This window comes from Geotrypetes seraphini, chromosome 8 (genome assembly GCF_902459505.1).
Source record: "Geotrypetes seraphini chromosome 8, aGeoSer1.1, whole genome shotgun sequence".
Lineage (NCBI taxonomy): Eukaryota > Metazoa > Chordata > Amphibia > Gymnophiona > Dermophiidae > Geotrypetes > Geotrypetes seraphini.
The window spans coordinates 94,834,556-94,854,753 of NC_047091.1; the positions used below are offsets into that span (position 1 = coordinate 94,834,556).

Here is a 20,198-nt window from a genome sequence, read left to right on the forward strand (position 1 = left end):
GGGAATAACTTCCCCTGCTATCATCAGCTTATGGCTGCTGTGGCCTGACTTTAGGATCCCGCAGCAGCATAGATATGTGGCTGAAATGTAGGCCTGGGTTTTCCGGACCTACATTTCAGCCGCCTATCTTGCAGGGAATCGTGGCTAGGTAGATTTTAGCCCACTTAATAGAGAATGACACAGGGACAAATTTGCCCCCATAAGTTTTGTTGTTTTCCCTGTCCCAATCCTGTAAGCTCTGCCTTAACTGCACAAGCCTTGAACCCTTATGATTTTAAAGTGTTTGAGGCTTGTGCAGATGAGGATGGAGCTTGCAGGAATGGAGCAGGGACAGGAAAAGAACTCATAGGGCCATGGGACAGGACAGGAAAATGAATTCCCGCGAGGACAGGGAAAAATTTGTCCCCATGTCATTCTCTATTACCTAATACCTCTTCCGGCGTTGACCACGCCTGCTTTGGCATTCCATGGCCTAAAGTGGCTACCTCGCCGTGATTCCAGTCACCTTTTATTTAGGTGTTAGTAGGCAGTTCAACACTGCCGTGTTTTGTCAATTAACAGACATCTGCAGGGCACCAACCGAAGTGGTTAGAGAATTTCCTTGTATGCATATATGTGTGCTTGTATTTTATATTTAAAAAGTTATACCTACATATACCTGGCATATAAATAAATACTTCTGTGGAAGCACTTTTACTGTGTCATATCAGATGAATAGATATTCTTATCAGCTTCCAAAGTCAAGGTCACTAGGCCACAGGGAACAAAAGGTGACCAACAAAAAAGTGTCAGATTATAATTAGGGAGCAACCATGCTGTGGATCCCCAGAAAAAGCATAGTTACTCACCTGTAGCATGAACATAAGAATTACCATACTGGGACAGACTGAAGGTCCATCAAGCCCAGTATCCTGTTTCCAACAATTGGCCAATACAGGTCCCAAGTACCTAAGCTAGATCCCAAGTACTAAAACAGGTTTTATGCTGTTTATCCTAGGAATAAGCAGTGGATTTCCCCTAACCATCACAATAATGCCCTTTGGACCTCTCTTTTAGAAAATTATCTAAGCCTTTTTTAAACCCCGCTAAACTAACTACAGGAAGTAGGCAGATATTCTCACATGTGGGTAATGTCATCCACAGAGCCCCATACTGCTCATGCACCAATCCCTTCCTACCTGTTGTCAGCTCACAGGACCATCAATTCAGTAACAAAGCTAAGAAGTCAACTAGGGAAGGTGGGAGGGTTGTGAGAATATCTGCCTGCTGTCCTCAAACAACACCTGCTATAGGTGAGTAACACTTCTTTATCAGGCAAAATATTCACATGTGTGGGACTTCAGTATCATGCCTCTGAGAAGGTTATTGACAACTACCATGAGCCTGGTGAAAGAAAGTTGGAATCTAAGTAGAGAATAAATTTTGTAGAACTGCTTGGCCGAACCTTGTACTTAGATCCACTGCCTACGGAATCTGTACATTGCTCCTTGATGATAATTTATTAGCCTTTAATATTGTACCTAGGTTCCCTCTGTTTTCTGTATCCCCACCAGTTCTTCTGTTACCTTCCCTGAGCTTCCTGGGAGGGCAGGAAATAAATAAAAACAAACAAACAAACAAAACAACTCAACCAACTAACCCGTCTGGAATGGTTCTCCAAACAACAGTGGGATTTGAAAATATGGATTAAGGACCAGGTGGCTGCTTACAAATGTCCTCGAAGGGAGTGGAACGTAGATGAGCTACTGAAGTCGCCATTGCTCAAACTTTATGTGCAGTGACACAGCCTTCAAGCATCAGCCCAGCCCGAGCATAGCAAAAGGAGATACAGTCTGCGACCCATACAGATAGTTCTCTTAGTGATAGGAGCTTTAAGTCTGTTAGGATCAAATGAGAAGAACAGGCTGCGTAGAAGTTCTGTGAGGATTGGTGCATTAACGTCGTGCCTTTGGCTTTTCACTTTGTATCATCAATTCAAGACTCTGATTACTAGTTCCACATTTGCATAATTTATCAACACTAGCTTCTTGAACCCTTGAGGAAGGCTAGTTTGCCGGAACACGGCCCATGTCAGGTCCATTGTATTTCGATGTAATCAATGTGGACAAGTTTTTAACATTGTTTGAAGATTTTTGCAAGAAATAAAAGGAAAGTGGAGTACATTACAGTTTTCACAGTTTCTTTGTGTAAGGATTGCTCCTGTTTCTGTGGAATATTGGGTCTTTTTTCTGCTTTTCCTACTCTAAAAACCCCAAAAAGTACCAACATTCCGTGCTACCAATCCAGGGTAAACAGTGGCTTCAAAAGTGTAGTTTGCAGTGTGATGGCTTCCCATCGACTGAGTTGTAGCAGCAGAAGGAGAACCATGCTTGGCATGACCACCAGGGTGCTATGAGAATCATGTTGTCCTGTTCCTGGCAAAGTTTCAGTAAAGCCTTCCTGAGTAGAGGTATTGAAAGGTAAGCATACAGAAACTTGTCTCACCAGTTGAAGAGAAAGGCATCTGCTTCCAGGCAATTGGGGATATAGACGACTGGCACAAGGTATAGAAGTAGAAGGGACACTGGGAAACAGAGATCACAACATGATCCACTTCAACCTAGACACAGGAACAAAAAATCAATCCAGAACGACGGCCACGGCACTGAACTTCCAAAAAGGGAACTACGAAGGGATGAGAGTCATGGTGAAGAAGAAGATTAGGAAGAGGATAAGCACTGTAAATACGCTAGAGCAAGCATGGTCCCTTTTTAAGGACACAGTTACAGAGGCACAAAATTTATATATACCACGTATCAACAACAGTTCCAAGAGGAAGAAGAACAAGGAACCAGCGTGGTTCACTGTTGCGGTGAAGGAAGCGATCAGATACAAGAAGACTTCATTTAAGGGATTGAAAAGGACAAAAATGGAAGAAAATTGGAAAAAGCACAAACAACATCAAAGCAAGTGCCATAAGGCGGTAAGCGAGGTCAAAAGAGACTATGAAGGAAAAATAGCCGAGGCAAAAAACTTTAAGCCGTTCTTTCGATACAATAAGGGGATACGACCCATGAAGGAAGCGATGGGGCCGTTAGATGACCAAGGAATAAAGGAAAGGAGGACAAAGTCATTGCCAACAAACTGAACACATTTTTTTGCGTCTGTATTTACCAAAGAGGATATATCCAATATACCGGAAGCCGACATGCTATACACAGGTAATGAAGACAGGAAACTGACAGGGACGACGGTCAGTCTAGAGGAGGTATGCAGACAGATTGATAGGCTTAAAAACGATAAATCCTCGGGACTGGACGGCATCCACCTGAGGGTAATCAAGGAACTGAAAGGGTTTATAGCTGAACTGCTCCAACTAATAGCCAATCAGTCGATCAAATCAGGAAAGATTTAGGAAGAAAGTGGTGAATGTTACACCGATCTTCAAGAAAGGTTCGAAGGGAGATCCGAGAAACTACAGACCAGTGAGTCAGACTTCGGTATCGGGAAAGATGGTAGAGGCGGACAGATCAGAGAAGGTTATCATGCCGCTGTACTGGGCCATGGAGCGCCCCCACCTGGAATTCTGCGTCCAATACTGGTTGCCATACATGAAAAAGGACATAGTACTACTTGAAAGGGTCCAGAGAAGAGCAACAAAAATGGTTGAGGGGCTGGAGTTGCCGCCATATAATGAGAGACTGGGCCTCTTCTCCCTTGAAAAGAGGAGAATGAGAGGGGACATGATCGAAACATTCAAGATATTGAAAGGAATTGACTTAGTAGAGAAAGAGAGATTGTTCACCCTCTCCAAGGTGGAGAGAACGAGAGGGCACACTCTAAAGTTAAAGGGGGATAGATTCCGTACAAACGTAAGGAAGTTCTTCTTCACCCAGATTGGTAGAAATCTGGAACGCTCTTCCAGAGGCTGTTATATGGTAAAGCACCCCCCAGGGATTTAAGAAAAGGTTACATAAGTTCCTGCTAAACTAGAACGTACGCAGGTAAGGCTAGACTCAAATAGGGCACTGGTCTTTGACCTAAGGGCGGCCGCGTAAGCAGACTGCTGGGCAAGATGGACCACTGGTCTGACCCAGCATCGGCAATTCTTATGTTCTTAATAATTCTCAAATATGGGCATCCCTAGCTACCAGGCTCACCAAAAGCAATTCAAGGGCAACAGGGGCTTGCAATGGCAAAGCCAACCCAAAACAATTAAATTAAAACTATATACAGTCTTGTAAGGATGTAGTCTGGAACAGAAGAAAACTGGGCCTATAGGGGCAAAGCTGGATTCTGCAGGACTGACTGACCAAACCGGCAGTCACATTGGGTATGCTGCTCAAAGTAGTAATGAGATGTGAATGTGTGAACTGAAGACTACATTACAGCTCTGCAAGTCTCCTAAATGGAAACCAATCTCAAGAGGGCTACAGATGCAGCGCCATGGTTATAAAATTATAAGCAAAACAATGACCCTCTAAAGTCAGAACACCTAAGGTATAAGTGAAGGAGATACAGTTTGCTAGACAACTGGACAATGTGAGTTTTCCGATGGATGTCCCTATCCTCTTTGGATCAAAAGAAACAAAAAGCTGGGTAGACTGTCTATGGGCCCAAGTTCAATCCAGATAGAAGGCCAAGGTGCTAGAGAGGTAAAATTCCTAGATGTCATAAATGACTGCTTCTTGGAGCAACTGGTCCGGGAACCGACAAGAGGGGGTGCTATTTTAGATTTGGGTCTTAGTGGAATACAAGACATAGTACAGGAGTTAATTGTGTTGGGTCTGCTGGGAAACAGTGATCACAACATGATCAAATTTGAGCTGATATCGGGAGAAACGTCGCAAAAGAAATCTACTGAAGGGGCGTTTAATTTTCAAAAGGGCCACTATGACAAAATGAGGAAAATGGTTAAAAAGGGAAAAAAAAGGATCAGTTGCAAAGGTTAGGACTGTAAACCAGGCATGGATGTTATTTAAAAATACCATCGTGGAAGCCCTGACCAGATGTATTACACATATCAGCAAAGGTGGAAAAGAGAGGAAACTAGAGCAGGCGTGGTTAAAAAGGTGAAGTGAAAGAGGCTATTAGAACCAAAAAACATCCTTTAAAGAATGGAAAAAGGATCCGAAGAAAAAAATAAGAAGAAACACAAGCACTGGCAAGTTAGATGCAAAGCATTGATAAAGACAACTAAGAAAGAATATGAAGAGAAGCTTGCAAAAGAGGCAAAAACTCATAGCAATCATTTTAGGTACATCAGAAGCAGAAAACCAGTGAGGGAATCTGTGGGACCATTGGATGATCAAAGAGCAAAAGGGGCGCTTAGGGAAGATAAGGCCACAGCAGAAAGACTGAATGAATTCTTTGCTTCGGTCTTTACGGAAGAAGTTGTACGAGATCTACCTGAACCGGAAATGGGTGAGGAGGAGGAACTGAAAGAAATCTCAGTGAATCTGGAAGATGTACTAATCCAAATCGACAAGTTAAAAAGTGATAAATAGCTAGGACCGGATGGTATACATCCCAGGGTACTAAAACAACTCAAACATGCTGTTAGTGATCTATAACCTGTCACTAAAATTATCTGTAGTACCTGAAGATTGGAGGGTGGCCAATGTTACGCTGATTTTTAAAAGGGCTCCAGGGGTGATCCAGGAAATTACAGACCAGTAAGCCTCACTTCAGTGCCGGGCAAAATGGTAGAAACAATTATAAAAAATAAAATTCTGGAATACATACACAAACATGATTTAATGACACGGAGTCAGAATGGGTTCAGCTGAGGGAGATCGTGCCTCACAAATTTTCTTGACTTCTTTGAAGCTGTGAATAAACATGTGGATAAAGGTGAGCTGGTTTATATAGTGTATCTAGATTTTCAGAAAGCTTTTGATAAAGTTCCTCTGAGAGGCCTCTGATAAAATTTAAGTGTCATGAGATAAGTGGCAAAGTTCAGTTGTGGATTAGGAATTGGTTATCGGATAGAAAACAGAGGGTAGGGTTAAATGGTCATATTTCTCAATGGAGGAGAGTAAACAATGGAGTGCCCTAGGGGGTCTGTACTAGGACTGGTGCTATTTAACTTATTTATAAATGATCTGGAAATTGGAACGACAAGTGAGGTGATTAAATTTGCAGATGACACTAAACTGTTCAAAGTTGTTAAAACACATGCGGATTGTGAAAAATTGCAGGCGGGCCTTAGAAAATTGGAAAACTGGACGTCCAAATGGCAGATGAAATTTAATGAGACAAATGCAAAGTGATGCACATTGGGAAGAATAACCTGAATCACAGTTACTGGATGCTAGGGTCCACCTTGGGGATTAGCGCCCAAGAAAAGGATCTGGGTATCATCGTAGACAATACGATGAAACCTTCCGCCCAATGTTCAATGGCGGCCAAAAAAGTAAACATGATGCCAGGAATTATTTAAAAAGGGATGGGTTAACAAGACTAAGAATATTATAATGCCTCTGTATTACTCCATGGTGCGACCTCATCTGGAGTATTGTGTTCAATTCTGATCTCCTTATCTCAAGAAAGATATAGTGGCGCTAGAAAAGGTTCAAAGAAGAGCGACCAAGATGGTAAAGGGAATGGAGCTCCTCTCGTATGAGAAAAGACTAAAATGGTTAGGGATCTTCAGCTTGGAAAAGAGACGGCTGAGGGGAGATATGATTGAAGTCTACAAAATCCTGAGTAGAGTAGAACAGGTAGAAGTGGATCGATTTTTCACTCCGTCAAAAATTACAAAGAATAGGGGACACTCGAACTTACAAGGAAATACTTTTAAAACCAATCGGAGGAAAAAATTTTCACTCAGAGAATAGTTAAGCTCTGGAACGTGTTGCCAGAGGATGTGGTAAGAGCGGATAGAGTAGCTGGTTTTAACAAAGGTTTGGACAAGTTCTTGGAGGGAAAGTTCATAGTCTGTTATTGAGAAAGATACGAGGGAAGCCACTGCTTGCCCTGTATCGGTAGCATGGAATATTGCTACTCCTTGGGTTTTGGCCAGGTACTAGTGACCTGGATTAGCCACCGTGAGAATGGGCTACTGGGCTTGATGGACTATTGGTCTGACCTAGTAAAGCTAGTCTTATGTTCTTATGGTGTACAATGCGTCTTCACCAGGACAGGCATGCAGTTTTGGGAAGAAAGAATGTTGGCAGGACGACTGACTGGTTAAGACACAACTCAGACAATACCTTAGGAAATAACTTGGTGTATGTGCAAAGAACTACTCTGTTATGATGAAACCTTGTGAATCAGCTACTAAGGCCTGAAACTCAATGACACTAGAAGTTGCAAAGGACCACCACCAAAAATAAGACCTTCCTAGTTAAGTACTTCAGATGACAGGGATCAAGTGGCTCAACAGGAGCTTTCATCTGCTGGAAGAGGATGTCTGAGGTCCCATAACACAGCAAACCTCTCATGAAGCAAACAACTAGAAGCTGTAGAGATGGCCTTTCCTCTCACATGTCAATGCACACCAACTACACTGAAATGAACCCTTGCATAGTTGGTCTTCAAACCAGAATTGGAAAGGAGCAATGGTGTTTAAGCAAGCTTTATAAAGGGCAAGAAAGAGATCTAGGGCCTTGCCCTCCACCAGATGGCAAACTTCTGCCATTTAAAAATATAGCAACTCTTAATGGAATCTTTCTTTTTTTATCTTTAAGTTTTCAAAGCTAACAAAAGTGCAAAACAATATATATATATATATATATATATATATATATATATATATACACATACACACACATATATTAATAATCATAATAAGCACTAATAATCAATCAATAGTAATACAGAAAAAAATAAAAACCCCTCTCCCATCCAACATATTCATCAAGAAATAAAACCAGACAAAATAAATATTCCCCTCCCACCCCTGAATGTGTGTGTACTAAAACAATGGAAAAAAAATAAGACAACTACAACGAAGCCACAAAAGACGTCAATGGACCCCAAACTAATTTGAATAACTTATTATGCCCCAGCATGTCAGCATTCATCTTCTCATACTTATAACATAAGCATAAGTTCGCCCACCAAAAAGTAAAACTAAGGCGATCCCAATTTTTCCAGTTACAAGTAACCATTTGCATGGCTATCCCTGTCTTAATTAGAAAAGGCCGGCATTTATAGCGAGACTATAACAAGAGCTCAAGGCAGCCATTTCCTATGAGCAATCTGCAAAGGGCAGGAGCGTGGGAAGATCGCTCCTGCCCCGAAAACCCACTAGACCACCAGGTAAGGCTTAAGGGTGGGCTTACAGGGCTTAAAATAGCTGGGAGGAAGCGGGGGTTAGGGGCAGAACTGGCCCAAATATTATTTGCGATTTTTTAATATTCACAGGCCTGTTCTGCCCCTAACCCCCATGGATACGGAGAGAGAAGTGTACAATCTCCAAAGCCAGCATGCCTCAAAGGCCCGAGCTATATAACTAAGCTTATAGGGGAGGTGGGGGGGGGAATATGGTAGTGCAACTGGCAAAGTAGGACTGTTTGTTAAAATGGGGTTGCAATCACATTGTTAAGCACTGTCCTGATCTTTCTCTACATACAACCAAGATTAAAAACTAGAGAACAAATTTAATAATCCATCTTCTATACAAAATAATCATATAAAGCAATCATCTATTTTCCTTTCAATATGAAAAAATGCATCTATTAAAGTATCTTCTTTCTATAGTTTAATTCAGGGTGTACTAAAAATGCTGTGACAGGGTAGAGGGAAGATGAGTACAGTCAGATTTGTATGTAACTCAGAACTTGTAGATTTTAAGATTCTTGCTGCTTACCTCTGCTCTCACTAACAAAAGGGCCAACTATCCCTACCAGTGTACCCTCTAAGGTACAGCATGCACAACCACACGCTGATCATAATGTGGCCATGCATCATTCCAGAATCTGCTACAGGAGAAGTGTAGTAGTCTATGCCCCTGGAAATACTACTCAGTGAAAGCAAATGAAGCAGCAACCACATTCTTAAGTATGAGTTGTACTTAAATAGGGCGTCTAACTCAGGGACTGCCTGTACATGCAAATTCATAATAGCAGCTCTGGGGCTCCAGACAAAAAAAATGAATTACAATGAATTAATATAGAATTCACTCTTTTCCAAGCACCAGCACTGGCTCCATTCCAACACTACAAATACTTCACATTGTTTCACAATGAGTAATTGCAACATACTTGAAACTCAAATCCATGCTATATGGAGTTCCAATTATGTCCTTTATCTGCTGGCCTGTGCCAATTTTTTTTAACATGCATGTCCAACCAAAATAACTGCAGGGTCTGAAGCCAGTTTTTAAAATAAGTTTAAGCTCAGTCTAGAAAATGTGGAAGTAATTACCAGCAAATATAGGCTGCCTATCCCTTTCTCAGTCCCACGAAAAAACACTTAACAGAAATAATTCTTACCATTTTGTATCATAATCAATTAGCACATAGTTTTCCATTGCAAGTTTGAGATCTGGGATTTCTTCACAGACCCATCTGAAACAAAACCAAAACAACAACAAAAAAATTAAGTCAGTAGCTTACAGCTTGGCAACAACACTATACAATGTAACAAAAGCCTCCCAAAGTTAGATTGAACCACTGGCCTCAAAACTGTCCTAAAATCAAAGTCTCATGGAGGGTGGCAACTTAAGGTAAATGGGAAGATTAGGTTCTTACCTCAATCTTCTTTCCAGTAGAAAGGCATACAAGTCTAGAACCAGTGGGTTATTCACCTCTAATCACAAGTTGTGTAGAACAGTGTTTTTCAACCTATTTACACCCGTGGACCGGCAAACTACTAAGACTGAAATTTTAAAAAAAACACATTTCTGCCCCATCTCCGCAAGCTCAGTCCCCGCAAACCATCTGATCCCATCCACACAAGCCTCAGTTATGATTTTATATTGAACGTATTTTATTAAAGTATAAAAAGAAACAATATTCTGTACAATTGTCATTTTATAAATACAAATATACAGAGCAAGAACCAACAAAACTCCTGTCTCCCCTCCCCTTCACATATATCCCCTCTACTATCAAGAAAACTGAACAAGCCAAATTATTACAGAATGCTACACAGAAATATCATGCTAACAGAATACTGCAGTCACATATGACAGGAATAGTGTTAGAGGAGTACCCCCTGGTCCGAGTGAGCCCTAAGCCAGCTGGAAGCTAAAGAAGCACTGCCTGGGCTTTGCAGTCCCCAGTTATGTCTCTAGCAGGATATATATTTCAAATCTGATATTATTCTAATGACAAAATAGAAATAAAATGATTTTTTTCTACCTTTTGTTATCTCTGGTTTCTGCTTTGATCTTCTTTTCACTCTTTTCCTTCCAGCATCTGCCCTGTCTCTTCAATTCAGCATCTGCCCGTTCCATCCACTGTCTGCCCCTTCCAGAAACTGTCTTTCTCCCTCCTGCCATCTCTCCTCTAGACCTCCCCCCCTTTGGTCTGGCATCCATCATCTTCCCTCTGTTCCCTCATGGTCTGGCATCTTTCTCCTTTCATCTCTCTTTCCCTCCCCCCCCCCCTGTGGTTTTTAGCATCTCTCTCTTCTCATTTCCTCTGTTCAGATCTGATATCTCTGTCTCATTCTCCATTCTCTGGCATCTCTCTCTTCCCTTTCCTTCTCTGGTCTTCTTTCTTTATTTTCTGCCTCCATCTAAATTAAATTCTTTCTTACTATGCAGTCCTCAGTTTCCCTCTTTTCACTGTCTACCCACATCATGCCACCCCTTTACTTCACCCCTCCACTATCTCACTAACTCTATCTTCTTCCCCCATCCAGCATATGTCTTTTTTCTTTATCCCTCCTTCCATCCAGTATGTATTCTCTTTCTCCACTTCCATTCAGCATTTGCTCTCCCTTCTCCCCACTTCCATCATCTGCCCTCTTCCCTTCCCCCTTCTCCCCACTTCCATCATCTGCCTCTTCTCTCTCTTCCCCCCACTTCCATCATCTGCCCCTTCTCTCTTCTCCCCCCCACTTCCATCATCTGCCCCTTCTCTCTCTTTCCCCCCACTTCCATCATCTGCCCCTTCTCCCCACTTCCATCATCTGCCCTCTTCTCTCTCACCCTTCTCCCCACTTCCATCATCTGCCCCCTTCTTTCAATCTCTCCATCCACCACAGGCCCATCTCTCTCCCTTCCTCTCACTTTCTTTCTGATTTTGGCAACAAGATCGGCAACGCACCCCCACCTCCCCCCTCCCCGCAATGATACTCAAGATCAGCAACGGGCCTCCTTCTCTCCCCCGGCATCAACAGCCCTTCAGATCAGCAACGCGGTGCTCAGTCCAAAGCTTCCCTCTGACTCGAACTGCCTGGGCGGAAACAGGAAGCTGAGTCAGAGGGAAGCTTTGGGTTAAGCACCATGTTGCCGATCTGAAGTACTATTGATGCCGGGGGGAGGAGGCCCGTTGCCGAACTTGAATTGTGTCGCAGGGGGGGGCCACCGATGCCGCTCATCGCCGTTGCAGCCCAGATGCTGCTGAAGGCCCCAATCCGATCTCGCCAGCCCTGCGCGGACCAGCAGGAATTTTCTGCAGACTGGCACCGGTCCGCCAGTTGAAGAACAGTGGTGTAGAAAACACCATCTACTTTTTCCAGCTCCGCCTCCACTATCTCTGCTCTGTGCACCTGCTCCTCAGTTCATCCCAAAGCAGTTGAAATACACTAGAATAGGGAAAAAAAGAAATAGGAAAGGCACAGGAACTCCCCAATGAAACCAAGTCTGCTCTGATAAGTACAAATAGAGAACAAAGTACAGGGAACAGAAACCCCACGTAAAATCCAACAAAGAGAGAACAAGTGGGGAGTGGGATAGAACATGTCAACCTTGGGACAAACAATCTTTTATTTCCATAAACTCAAATTAATAAAGAAACACATGAATAAAAACACATGTATAAAAGTCCTGTGAGCGTGATGTCCTTATTGAAAGGATCCAGCCGATGACCCGAAATGGTCCATGTTTCGGCCCCCAGGTGAAGGCCTGCCTCAGGGGTGTGTATATTGGTCCACTAGGTGTCACTACAGCGCTAGGAATACAAACTTTAAATTTTAAATTTTGATCTGGACAATTCCATTCTGGTTTCTTTGTATTTGAGTCTGTGGTTTTGTTTTCCCCTGTTTGTTCTTTCTCTTGCACTGCTTTCAATGCATATTCATTGGGGAAATCCTAACCCAACTGGATTGCGGCCCTCAAGGAGGGACTTTGAGATCCCTGGTCTAGAATGTCTCACCTATGGCACTAGAACAGCTAAGTTTTAGTTTCACGGGGCCAGAGAAGGAATACGACGAGACAGCCAAGTTGGTGCACACAAGCAAGGAACATCCCCAGAGTGCAAGCTGGAAGGGAACAGCGTACAGAAGCCAGAACAAATGGTGAGGAAATCTGACCTTTGGGAATGGTTTCAGGAGCTATAACAAGACATGGAAGGAATGAAAAAAAAAAAAGAGCTGAATATGTGGCTGGCAGTGTTGAGAGCAGACATCGAAGAGTTGGGAACCCAGGTCTCAAAATGAATTCAGGTTGATGATTGTGCAACAAAGCTAGATTCAGGGCTGAACTGGGTTAGAGCTGAGCAGAGTGCTGAAAATCTACAGTTAAGGCTGGAGGACATGGAAAATCAAGCCTTACAGAGGAATTACCAAATGCAGGGGCTCCCGGAGACTATGCAATGCATTCCTTATGAGGAACTGGCTCAGCTACAGTTTAAAATAACTACATAGAAACATAGAAACATGACGGCAGAAAAGGGCTATAGCCCATCAAGTCTGCCCACTCTACTGACCCACCCCATTAAGTCTGAGTACTAATGACCTAGTTCCTTAACTCGACCCTCGTAAGGATCCTACTAGGGCATCCCATTTATTCTTAAAGTCAATAACGCTGGTGGGCCTTGATCACCTGCTCTGGAAGCTTGTTCCAGTGATCTATGACCCTTTCTGTGAAGAAATACTTCCTTATGTCACTATCGAATTTCCCTCCTCTGAGTTTGAACGGATGCCCCCTTGTGACCGAGGGTCCCTTGAGAAAGAAGATGTCTTCTTCCACCTCGACACGTCCCGTGATGTATTTAAATGTCTCAATCATGTCCCCCCTCTCCCTGCGCTCCTCTAGAGTGTAGAGCTGCAATTTGTTTAGTCTTTCTTCGTACGAGAGACCCTTGAGCCCCGAGATCATCCTAGTGGCCATCCGCTGAACCGACTCAACTCTAAGCACGTCTTTACGGTAATGTGGCCTCCAGAATTGCACACAGTACTCCAGATGAGGTCTCACCATGGTTCTGTACAGTGGCATTATGACTTCAGATTTGCGGCTAACGAAGCTTCTGTTGATACATCCCATAAGTTGCCTTGCTTTGGATGAGGCCTTCTCTACTTGTTTGGCAGCCTTCATGTCTGCACTGATGATTACTCCCAAGTCTCTTTCTTCTGAAGTCCTAGCTAGTGTTTCTCCATTTAAGGTGTAAGGTTTGCATGGATTTCTGCTACCGAGATGCATAACCTTACATTTCTTAGCGTTGAAGCCCAGCTGCCATGTCGAGGACCAGTTTTCCAACGTAAGCAGATCCTGCGTCATACTATCCTGCAGATTGCTTTCACTTACTATATTACATAGTTTGGCGTCATCAGCGAAAAGAGTTACTTTACCCTGAAGCCCTTGGGTCAAGTCCCTTATGAATATGTTAAAAAGGAGTGGACCCAGGACCGAGCCCTGTGGCACTCCGCTGGTCACCTCCGATGTCTCAGAGAGGGTGCCGTTGACCACCACCCTCTGACGTCTTCCACTCAGCCAATCATTGACCCATGCAATTAGTGTCTCACCTAACCCCATCGATTTCATCTTGTTTAAAAGTCTACGGTGTGGGACGCTGTCGAAAGCCTTACTGAAATCCAAGTACACTATGTCCAGAGACTCTCCCGAGTCTAGCTTTCCTGTTACCCAATCAAAGAAGCTGATAAGATTGGATTGGCATGACCTACCCCTAGTGAATCCATGTTGACTAGGATCCCTTAGATTCCCCTCATCCAAAATCGTATCTAATTTACATTTAAGTAATGTTTCCATGAGTTTACACACTATTGATGTGAGACTCACTGGTCTGTAATTCGCAGCCTCCGCTCTGCAACCCTTTTTGTGCAGAGGAACGACGTTAGCTGTTTTCCAGTCCAGGGGGACTCTCCCCGTATTTAGGGAGAGATTGAAGAGCATGGTTAACGGTTCCGCCAGGACATCGCACAGCTCCCTGAGCACTCGTGGGTGCAATTTGTCTGGTCCCATGGCTTTGCTCACCTTGAGTCTTGACAGTTCGCTGTAAACATCAGCTGGTGAGAACCTGAAATTCTGAAATGGGTCTTCCTTGCTTGGCTTTGCTTCCAGCTGTGGCCCGTGTCCAGGTGCCTCGCAGGTAAAGACTGAGCAGAAGTAATCGTTCAGTAGTTTGGCTTTTTCGGAATCTGTTTCCACATAAATCCCGTCTGCTGTTCTAAGGCGTACTATCCCATTTGTGTTCTTCTGCCTGTCATTAATATACCTGAAGAAGGATTTGTCCCCTTTCTTAATGTTCTTTGCTAGAGTTTCTTCCACTCGAAGTTTGGCCTCCCTGACTGCTGTTTTGACCGTTAAACACATTTGTCATCAAAACCAAAACAGGTACATATGTATGGCACAAACACTAATACAGGGGCACTACAACAAGTGCCCAGAGAAGCAAAGTAACCAATAAAATGAAAAATGAGGAGGAAAAAGTCTCAGATCCCAACCTCCACCCTACAGCTACACAAAGGCACACCCCACAGGATGAGAGATTTAGGAATTCTACCTCAAATGGAGGAAAGCACAAACATCCGAAGGTTGCCTGGAGTCCCATCATCTCAACCTTATTGGCAGAGGATCAGAATGACCAGTAAAGATTAAAACATAATCCCACTCAATTGGATGCTAATAATTCATCAGCAACATGAAGAGATGGATGTTGTTCCTTGCTAAATTTGATTTTTCTTCTTAAAGTGGGTTTGACTTGAATGTCTAATATTAAGAGGATATGAATGCTTAGAGTTTGTATTTGTGAAAATGCAGAGTGGAATATTTTATAGGAGTTAGGCCATTAAAGGTAGGGGTGGGGGGAAATGAATGTGACATTTTAAGGGTTGATATTTAAACAGCAGGTGCAGTCACTTCGTATTCTGGCCTGCATCTTTTAGTGGCAGGCTAGCTAACATTCGGGGGGAGGGGGGTAAGTTTCACCGAAAGGATGAAGGAGATATTTGGGGCTTATAGGAATTGGAGGGCTTTAATATGCAGGACCTAAACAGCCCTAAAAAGCATCAATTGCTGTTTCAGAAAGTGCTTGAATTAAAGACAGCTGTTGCCTTTATCCAACGGACCAACTTGCTGCATTGAGGATGAGAAAATTATTGTTATTGTTATTATTTCACTCAAAAGTTGGGCCTACTCTTTACCAAAGAGGTGGATGTTTGCTTGTTAGACTGGATGGCTTCTGGGGCAGAAGATCATAGAGCATTCTTAATTCATTACGTCATGTCAGCAGCTCAAATGACAACAACACAGGGATGGAAGGCTAGTGTACTGCTTCAGCTGGATCATATAGAAAACAGACTGAACCAAATATACCTGATGAACAACTTACTACCATTCAACACAAGCATCTATACACCTTTGAGGAGACCTGGAGACCTTATAACAGATGGTTTGGGATCAGCTTGATTCGACCATAATGACTTGTGAATCTCAATATACCTTTTGGGCTTTAAGCCAAAGTATAACAGCAACATAATGGTTGAATTTTTCATAAAGCACAGTTATTTACCCTAACAGTTGTTATCCAGGGACAGCAGGCAGATATTCTCAACAGTGGGTGACGTCACCGACGGAGCCTCGCAGCGGACAGCCTCGAAAGCAGACTTGCTTGAAGATCTTTGTAAGAGCTTCCGAGTGCTGCACTGCGCATGCGTGAATGCCTTCCCGCCCGAGTTAGGGCGCGCGTTTCCTGTGAGGAACCTCAGTTCAGATACCTAGCTAAGAAGCCGACCAGGGGAGGAGGGTGGGTTGTGAGAATATCTGCCTGCTGTCCCTGGATAACAACTGTTACGGTAATGAAACACTGTGAAGGGCGGATCCGCAACCAATGCTTGAAGTTCACTCACTCGACGGGCAGAAGTGAGGCCAATGAGAAGCACCACTTTCCAAGTGAGGAATTTCAGAGAAGCCTTGTTAAGAGGTTCAAATGGAGGCTTCATAAGTTGAGAAAGAACGACATTGAGGTCCCAAACCACTGGAGGCGGATTGACGTGGAAAAGTTCTTTCATGAATCTGGAAACCACAGGATGTGCAGAAAGAGGTTTCCCTTGAAGAGGCTGGTGGAAAGCAGCAATTGCACTAAGATGGACTCTGATCGATGTAGACCTGAGGCCAGATTGAGACAGATGCAAAAGATAGTCCAAAACAGAGGACAAGGAGGCATGTTGAGGCTCCTTGTGCTGAGAAAAATACCAAGTAGAGAATCTAGTCCATTTCTGGGAATAGCATTGTCTAGTAGCAGGCTTCCTTGAAGCTTCCAAAACATCCCGCACAGCTGGTGAAAACTGAAGGGAAGTTACGCTGAGAGGAACCAAGCTGTCAGGTGTAGCGACTGCAGGTTGGGATAAAGCAGAGATCCCTGATGCTGTGTAAGCAGAGACGGAAACACTGGTAGAAGGAAGGGCTCCCTGCTGCTGAGTTGCAGAAGAAGGGAGTACCAAGGTTGCCTGGGCCACCGAGCAATCAGAATTATGGTGGCCTGGTCGGACTTGAGCTTGACCAGAGTCTTTTGAATGAGAGGAAACGGAGAAAACGCATACAGAAAGAGATTCCCCCAGTCCAGAAGAAAAGCATCTGCCTCGAGACGATGAGGAGTGTAGATCCTGGAGCAGAACTGAGGCAGTTTGAAGTTGTAGGGAGCTGCAAAGAGGTCTATCTGAGGCGTTCCCCACAGGGAGAAGATTTGATGAAGGGGCATGGAATGGAGAGTCCACTCGTGAGGCTGTAGTAGACGACTCAAGTTGTTCGCCAAGGCATTGTCCGCCCCCTGAATGTAGACAGCTTTGAGGAAGGCGTTGTGGCGAATCACCCAATCCAAAACTTTCAGAGCTTCCTGACAGAGGGAGGCCGATCCCGTGCCTCCCTGCTTGTTGACATAATACATGGCGACCTGATTGTCCGTACGAATGATGACCACCATGTCGTGAAATAGATGCTGAAAAGCAGTGAAAGCATGGAAAATCGCCCTGAGTTCCAGGAGATTGATATGGCACAGACGATCCGCACTCGTCCAATAGCCCTGGGTGCGGAGCCCGTCCAGATGAGCCCGCCAAGCATAGGTCAAGGAGTCGGTCGTGAGGACCTTCTGATGGGTAGGCATGTGAAACAGCAAACCTCTGGAAAGATTGGAAGAGAGCATCCACCAGCGAAGCGACTGCAGCAGAGCAGGAGTGACCTGAATGTGATGAGTCAGAGGATCGGAGATCTGCGACCATTGAGAAGTTAGGGTCCACTGAGGAATCCGCAGGTGAAGTCTGGCAAAAGGAGTCACGTGAACCGTAGAGGCCATGTGGCCCAGGAACACCATCATGTGTCTCGCCGAGATAGATGGGTGAGAAGAGACTGAGTGACAAAGATGAAGAGCCGCCAGGCGCTGAGGAGGAAGGAACGTTCTGAGTTGAATAGTATCCAGAACAGCTCCGATGAAGGGGAGAGTCTGTGAAGGTTGAAGATGGGATTTAGGAAAGTTGATCTCGAATCCCAGACTCTGTAGAAACCAGATTATCCTCTGAGTGGCCCGGACGGCCCCCTGAGAGGTGGAATCCTTGATGAGCCAGTCGTCGAGGTAGGGAAACACCTGCAGACCATGATTCCTGAGTGCTGCGGCCACCACAACCAGGCACTTGGTGAAGACTCTGGGAGACGAAGCAAGGCCGAAAGGAAGCACTCTGTACTGAAGATGAAGGTGTCCCACCCGAAATCTGAGGTATTGACAGGAGGCCAGATGGATGGGAATATGAGTGTAGGCCACCTTGAGATCCAGGGAGCATAACCAGTCGTTCTGCTCGAGGAGGGGAGAGAAGCCAGGGTCAACATGCGAAATTTCTCCCTAACCAGGAACTTGTTGAGCACCCTGAGGTCCAAAATAGGACGCAGGTCGCCCGTCTTCTTCGGAACAAGGAAGTACCAGGAGTAAAAACCCCTGTTCTGTTGGTCCACAGGGACCGGCTCGACGGCACGAAGCCGGAGCAAAGCCTGAGCTTCCTGAAGAAGAAGGGCGGTCTGGGTTAAGTTGGAAGGATATTCTCTTGGAGGATGTTCCGGAGAAACATGATGGAACTGAAGAGAGTATCCCTCTCTTACGATGGAAAGGACCCAGAGGTCGGAGGTAATTAGTTGTCCATCGATGGTAAAAATGATGGAGACAACCTCCGATGGGCAAAAGCGGGGAGGGCAGAACGATGGAAGTTATGCTCCCTACGAGACAGTCAAAAAGGCTGGGGAGCCTTGGGGACAGCAGAAGGTTGAGGCTTTTGTTGGGGCTTCTGCTGATGCTGCCTCTTCACTGGCGGCCGAATGGCGGGGGCCTGCTTCGGCGGGTAGCGCCGTTGATAAATCATAGGAGGACGAGACGGATGAGAGATGGCAGGCTTGGGCTTCCAGTGGAGAATAGACTGAAGAGATTTTTCATGCTTGTATAGCTTCTCCGTTGCCGCCTCGATGGACTCGTTGAAAAGGTCCGCTCCCGCACAGGGAACGTTCGCCAGCCTGTCCTGGAGATTCAGGTCCATATCAATGGTGCGAAGCCACGTCAAGTGTCTCATAGCCACCGAACAGGCCGCTGCTCTGGCCGAGAGCTCAAAAGCGTCGTAAGACGATTGCATCATCTGCAGGCGGAGTTGGAACAATGATTCCAGCACCTCCGAGTACTCGAAGCGAGCCTGAGAGTCCAGATAGGGTAAAAACTTTTGAAGAATGAAGAGAAAAAACTCAAAGTAGGTTGCAAAATGAAAGCTGTAGTTGAGGACTCGAGAAGCCATCATCGAGTTCTGGTAGATGCGCCTGCCAAATCTGTCCATGGTTTTGCCCTCCCGGCCAGGAGGAGTGGAAGCATAGACCTGGGAGGGATGAGACCGCTTCAGAGAGGATTCAACCAAGAGAGACTGGTGCGAGAGCTGTGCCCCGTCAAAGCCCTTATGGTGCACCGTGCGGTATCGAGTATCCAACTTCCCCGGGACCGCCGGAATGGAGTACGGGGTCTCGAAGCATCTCATGAAAGTCTGGTCCAGAAGCTTGTGTAGAGGCAGGCGTAGAGACTCGGCCAGAGGTTGAGGAAGATGCATCGTCTCCAGATACTCCTTCGAGAACTTGGAACCCGAATCCAGGGTGATATCCAGATCCACCGCCATCTGCCTCAGGAAGGACAAGAACGACAACTGGTCCGCCAGAGCCGGCCCTCGAGGCGGGCTCGAAGACGATGAGGCGGCCTAGTCCGCCGATGCCGAGGACCGGCACGGAGAGAATGAACCCCCGCAGTCTTCAAGTTCCGGCATGGGAGGAGGGGGGCGAGTATTCCGTAGAAAACTCCCGGAAAGGTTGCTTCCGACGAGGCGAGGCGTGTCTCGATGAATGCCTCGAGGAGTGCCTCAATCGACGTCCGGAGCTGTGTCGAGAAGCAGGCCTCGAGCGACGAGGCAAGCGACACCCAGACGAGGCAGCCACCGAGTAGATGGGACTGGAGGCCGTGGATCGAAGCATCAGAGGCTGAGACGAGGCCCCCCAAGGCGCTCCCCAAGGTTCGAGACCCGGCATCGCAGAGGAAGGGTCCAGACCAGGCAAGCCATGGATCGAGGGTATCGGCTCCAAAGGTGGCATGGGCAAAGACTCTGCTCCTTGCGAGACATGTCCCGGAGCCAGACCCAACACTCGCCGAGACTCTGCTCCCAGCAGCGAGAGTGTGCGCCGAGGAGGCACCGGAGGTGGCTCGACCTCGCGGGAGGCTTCCGCGTGCCCAGGCTGGATCTGGGAGAGAAGTGTCGGCCCAATTTTGGTAAAGAGCTCGACAAATCGCTCGACAAACCACAGCACGGAAACGGTCCTAGCTGCTCTAACTAACTACCTCCTCCAATTATTTTCCCTGGGC

At 45.4% G+C, this 20,198-nt stretch overlaps 1 protein-coding gene across 3 annotated transcripts in view; it reads right to left on the reverse strand.

Annotated features, from left to right (window-relative positions):
• Window positions 1-20,198, reverse strand: part of DOT1L (DOT1 like histone lysine methyltransferase) — a 604,393-nt gene that overhangs the window by 511,031 nt on the left and 73,164 nt on the right. For all 3 annotated transcript variants that reach the window (XM_033954025.1, XM_033954026.1, XM_033954024.1), the window contains exon 3: window positions 9,420-9,494. In XM_033954025.1, the coding sequence (XP_033809916.1) occupies window positions 9,420-9,494 (75 nt within the window). The remainder of the gene's footprint in view (window positions 1-9,419; window positions 9,495-20,198) is intronic.